This window comes from Wasmannia auropunctata, unplaced genomic scaffold, assembly GCF_000956235.1.
Source record: "Wasmannia auropunctata unplaced genomic scaffold, wasmannia.A_1.0 LD336053.1, whole genome shotgun sequence".
Taxonomy (NCBI): Eukaryota; Metazoa; Arthropoda; class Insecta; order Hymenoptera; family Formicidae; genus Wasmannia; species Wasmannia auropunctata.
The window spans coordinates 359,017-365,304 of NW_012026837.1; the positions used below are offsets into that span (position 1 = coordinate 359,017).

The window sequence follows — 6,288 nt, forward strand, 5'->3', positions numbered from 1 at the left end:
TTCACAGGTGAATGTATGTGAAGTGAACGCAAAGAGCCGCACATACGGCATGCTACGCTCCTGCGTACTCCGGCTAAACGCGATCTAATTGATTAACTTTATTCGTTAATAACTCTGTAAATAATGGTCTGAGCCAAAATTGAAAGAGGAACTTTTAGTTCAAAATTTCATTCTCTTTCACGCCTTGAAATATTAATTAAGCGTTACGGGACACCCTGTATATTCAAATGTTGAAATGTAAAATTATGAGGGTATTGTTTGACACATAGATATATAATTCTTCATTAAAGAAAAGGGATTTAACCATTATAAATTTAATTTAGTAATATATTTAATTCGATGCATTTGATTCTTCTCAGCAAAAGACTCGCACGGGAAGCGCAGATCGCTTATCTCTCACGAGACGGTCAAGTGGGTGTCATGTAACATAAACCTTTCGGCACACGGCCCGCACGAAATTCTTGCTGTACGATAAGTGAAGCTTCTGGAAGATTCTAGAAGGTATGATGTAAAATGAATTTCTGTTTCCTGTCGATTGTTAACTCTTTCTATGGGACCAAGGGAAAATCCATGCCGGTCACTGCAGCAGTTTAACAATAGTCGGGTCTGTGATTTTCCATATAGTGTACATATGCGGATTCTATTATGAAATCTTAACGGAATTCTTATAGAAAGTTTCTATAGAAGTCCGTTGAGACTCCTTTTTACGAAGGCAAGAAAAAGAAGAAAAATCGCTCGCAACTAAAACTATGTTACGCAAGTATATATTGTAAGGGGTCTTAAGGCTCTTTGATCGCGTCAGGATGCGACGAAAGAGAGGCACGAACGAAATCAAAGTCAGAATAGATGCAGAGTTAACACAAATACATTCGTTTATTTTTCACAGGCACTGTACAGAAAAAGTCGCTCGTAATAATCTCCGCGCGAAAAAGGCGCTTCGCTTCCCGTGGTCGCCGGTTTTGTCCGTGCGTACCGTGGTGCGCGCGCCGCTGCTACCACGCTGTGCGATCGAGATGATCACGCTTAATGTGCGTGATCGCTTGCCCTATTGTCACCCGCGCGGTGACGTCGGTGTACGGCACTGCTTTAAGTGCCCTTGCCCGTTGTGCGGGGTAGAAATTTCTTACAATATACTTATTAAGAAATTGTACTATGAGGGCGAATTTAATTATATGAAGATCGATTATATATATTCTGAAGTAATAAGGCAGCAACGTAGCGCTATATGAGTGAATACAAAGAAACGCTCAAACATAAATAGTTAAATGTGATTATATGATAGATTATTATATTAAGAGAAGGGTTCATCTACCCTGAGCAAAAGAATGAAATATTAAAGCTATCTTGCGATCATGCGTGTAATGATCGCGAAAATTAGGCTATTTATTTTTACTATGACGTTGGATATTATTATAGGTAAGGGTTTCTTTGCTTTTCCCCTTGAATGAAAATTTATTCTTAAGCATAAAATCAAAGTATTAAAATAAATCATATTGTGTGATAGTAAAAGCGCAAAATAGAGTGGCGCCATCTAGCGTGCTTCGCGAAAACGTTCGGGAGAGCGGCCATGCCCGCGATTTAGCTGTAACCGGAGATTGAGCTGGAGATTTCAGCGCCTCTATGTCCACAAAACGTGGACATTGAACTACGTAGCCAATGTCCACGATTTTGTCGGTTATGTCCACGATCTTTTGGTGGTGATCCGTGCTATGTCCACGGTTGTGTTCCGTGCTATGTGCAGGAATGCGAGTAGGTTAGATAGACAAGGACGGACATCAATCTCGGTCGTCCTTATCTCACCACCAGCTAACAGACACGGAGCTCGAACGGCGAGTTGTTTATCTCACGGACACATTCCCCTCTCTCCCGTGCCGTTTTTTTTGTCTCGCTGCGTTACCGAAATGTAGAAAGAGGATTTCGGGCGATTTCTGGCAGCGAGATAAAAGATAGCTAAAATACAATTTTGAAATATAAATGTTAAATGCTGTCGAGACACGCGTGTATATGATTATGCATAACAAATACGCGCGGGTTGAATACATTGTACAAGGAATAAATAAAAATTACTGTAATAAGAGAAATGTTTGACTCTTTTGATTTTTTCGCTCGAAAGCGATTTTATGTAAAGATGAGTTATTAATATTTTTTTATTTTAATAAATCACAAATGATAGATCAGTAAGTTCCGAACAGATACTCTTGTAAAGTTCCTTTGGCTCGGCAGTAGCGCGCCTGTCCCGTAATAGCGAGATCGTTGCGTGCCGGTTCGAGTCTCGACAAATTTTTTTTGTCAAATTAAAATTTGTAATTTTTACAAAAAAAATTGTAATAATAAATCACGCGGATTTATACATTTTGTCCATTTTACTTTCCATAAAAAAAAGTAGTAAGATACATTTTCCCTTTTTACTTTCATACTCATTGTCTTGAAAATTAATTTTCTTAATTGCTGTGTTATCAAAATACAATGTCTACATTTAGGAGTGGAAGAATATTATAAATAATTTGATCTAGGGCTATGAATAAATAGTCATAATATTCTTACATCTCTAAATGTAGAAATTGTATTTTTAACACACAGCAATTGAGAAAATTAATTTTCAAGACAGTGAGTATAAAAGTAAAAAGGGAAAATGTATGTACAACTTTTTTTATGGGAAATAAATGGATAAAATGTCTAAATCCGCGTGATTTATTATTATTATTATTTTTTGTTTAAATTGAACCTATTAAAAAAAAATAAATTCAATGGTAATCGCATTAGTTAGATTTTGCAAGTACAAGTGACGCTATTAATGTTATAATATTATATGTATTCCTTTTTAAAAATTCAAACATATTTATGAATTGAACTATAAACTTATACTAAGAATTGTACGGAATAAAGAAAATGAAATTGTTTTTAATCTATATATATTTATAACACATATAGTTTTTGCTACATATATATATTTTTATTTGTATCATATACCTATTTATTTATGTATTATTGATGTACATTATATTATATTTATTTGTTGTAAAAAATAACGTTGATCCCTTCACCCTTTCCCCTTATAACGGTGCCCATATTGGCTCCACCTCTGCCTCTTCCTCTTCTGCCTCTTCCTCCTCTTCCTCTCCATCTTCCTCTTCCTCTTCCTCTCCCTCTTCCTCTCATAGCTTCAAAGGCCGCAAAAATAATGTTTTGCAAATTAGAAGTCTGAAACAAGAAATTTTAAAGATATGTTAATGCTATTTATGAAAGAAAGAATATATTTAATATATAATATATTTTATTATTTATATAATAGTAATTGAAACGAAATTAATTGAAAATAATACTAATCAATAAAATAACTTATAAAATGATAAAAAAATTGTGTTCCAATTTTTACGCGGATACTAAAACGCGAATGTTAAACTAAAACGTATGAATTTTTTTCTTGAATATTGAAAATATAAAGGTGATAGTCCCTATTATGGATTATTTAAGATAAAAACGATTTTCATTAAATATAACAATAATAAAGTAATTAAAAAATAAAAAATTTTCCTGTTATTTTACTAAATCTGTATAATTGTATGAAACTTTAATTTTGCTAATTTAACCTATAATTAAGACCCGACTTATAATTGGGAATCACCGTCACCTTATATTATTAAATATTATTAAATATTGTTTTTCTATAGTAGATACTTACATTTATCACAATATCTTCGCCTGCCTGCACTGTCGTTGCTGCCGTCGTCGTCGTCGGTGTTATCGCCGTAGTCGCCGTCGGCGTCACCGTCGTGGTCGCCGTCGGCGTCACCGCCGTGGTCGCCGTCGTGGACGTCGTCGGCGTAATTGCCGTAGTTGTCGGTGTCATCACCGTCGTCGTCGTTGATGGCATCATCGTCGTCATCGGCGTCATCGCCGTAGTCGCCGTCGGCGTCACCGCCGTGGTCGCCGTCGGCGTCACCGCCGTGATCACCGTCGTGGACGTCGTCGGCGTAATCGCCGTAGTTGTCGGCGTCATCGCCGTCGTTGTCATCGGTGTCGACATCATTGTCGTTGCCGTCAGTTTTGTACTGAAAAAATAAAATTTCTATTACAACACTGAAAAATATTTAATATACAATTTCAATATAAATAATGTATCTTTCTAATAAGACACGCACGCACGCACACAACATATATACTTACTGGCTCTTTCGCACGTGTGATCCTTCGGATTCTTCCGCCACGACGTTGCACGTGGAATGTTCGAAAACAGAGCACTCGCCGGCTCGCCAGGCTTGTGTTATGTTGCACTACTTGCGCTGTTGCCGCTAATTCAATCGCATGTGTACCGGTAAATTTGTTCGATAGATTTCAATCTGTTACTATAGAAATACGTGTGTACGATAAGTACACATAGTCATAATATTTGTTATATTATTATAACTTTTATATGATTTTCGATTTACATTTATTAAAGAGTAATTTTACTTGTTAGTAAGGCATATATTGTGTATGATTTAATTAATGAAAATCTGTCTTCTTTTTAGTAATACATTAAATATAATTTATTGACATTATGACATATATAAATTCGGACAATTGTAATAAATTTGTAAATATCATAATATATGTATAGAAAAATTTGTTTGATATATGATATCTTAAAACCTAATTATCAAAAACTGCTAAATATATATATTTATATAAGCTGTACTTTTCTAAATTTTAACAAATATTATGACAATGGTCAAATCTCATTGTTTTGTTCCATGTCTTTCTCGTAAACGTTTAAAAGTAAACCGTTAATATAATACGATAAACAAAACAGCGCGAAGACGTTGCGCGACGATTCAGCGCTCAGGCAATTGTCCGGCGCAGTCAATGATTGACCGTTCGACAGTGCACTTCGTAGCGTGTTTGATAGCGTGTTCTTTAAATTGTGTACCAAATCGGTTTTTGGTAGCAATTATAAGTTCGTTTTTTTTCTTTTTATTTATTTACAGTTCTTGATTTGTGCCACAAATCGAGTTTCTGTTATTTATTTATTTTAGTTTTTCTTTTATATTTTTAATATTTCTGAAATCAGTTTTCGATTGAACTTATTTATTTTAATTTGTTAAATTTCTTTAATATTTCTCAAACAGTGCAACAAATAATTTTCAGTTATACGTGTTCCTTATAATTTTGTTTATTTGTGTAATATATTAACACACATAAAGTAGTGTGCATAAAGTAAAATCATATTTAGCATTTTTTTTTATCGAAAAATTTCTAAAAATTAGATAAGTAAACAATGAGTCAAGGCCGTGTGGAAAGTGTTTACGACAAATGCATGTATATAAATTGCCTTAATGGAAAATATTCTACGGGATCACATTTATTCAGATTTCCTGTTATTAGTGATGCAAGATGTCAATTATGGATACGTAACAGCGGTAAGTTCTTTATCATATTTGTTATATTAATTATTGGTAATTTGCTCGAATCAAGGAAGTATTTTAGTCTGGAACGAACATGTAAAATGTAGAGTATTTTTAGGAATTAAAAAAAAAATGCTGTACATATTTTCTTACGCTTTGATACATTTATGTGTCAAATTTACTGGCACATATTGATAAAAAATCTGCAATTTTTTTGTTTAAATGTTCATTAGTTTTTATATTACGTAAATGTAAAACCAAACATATTTTTAAAATTGTCTGACAATTTATTACGAATTACTGAAATTATCGTCTTTACTCTGTTAAAGAGAATCGATATAAAATAATAGAATAAAATCTGAAAAAATCTTATTATTCCCTAATGTAACTATCGTTTCACTTTTTATATTAAAAAAAAATGTTATTTTTTCTTGTCATTATTTGATAAAAACGAATTAAATCATTAGAATGCAATAAAAATAATTTTTGGTTTTTCTATTTATTTATTTATTTACTTATTAATATAAAAAATTAGAATTAATTTTTAATCGAGAGAAGTAATCGCGAAGAGCTGCACGGTATGCCACACTCCTGCGTATTCCGGCTAACGCGATCTGATTGATTTACTTCATTCGTAAATAATGGTCTGAGCCAAAATTACTAAAGGAACTTTTAGTTCCAAATTTCATTATCTTTTACACCTTGAAATATTAATTAAGAGTTTTGAGACACCCTGTATACGGAAAAGTAATGAAATAATAGATATTAAAAAATAGTAATTTAAGTCTATGTAATTATAGTCGTAGTCAATATTTATTTTGGAGCAGTCTGGAGTAAAGACGATAATTTCAGTAGTTTCTAAGAATTTGTGTCAGACAATTTCAAAAATATGTTTGGTTTTAAA

At 33.2% G+C, this 6,288-nt stretch overlaps 1 protein-coding gene across 1 annotated transcript in view; it reads right to left on the bottom strand.

The window, feature by feature from the left end:
• The window catches only part of LOC105451284 (integumentary mucin C.1-like), a 30,385-nt gene that overhangs the window by 21,713 nt on the left and 2,384 nt on the right, over window positions 1–6,288 (bottom strand). The window contains exon 3 of the mRNA XM_011691654.1: window positions 3,683–4,052. Coding sequence (XP_011689956.1) covers window positions 3,683–4,052 — 370 coding nt within the window. The remainder of the gene's footprint in view (window positions 1–3,682; window positions 4,053–6,288) is intronic.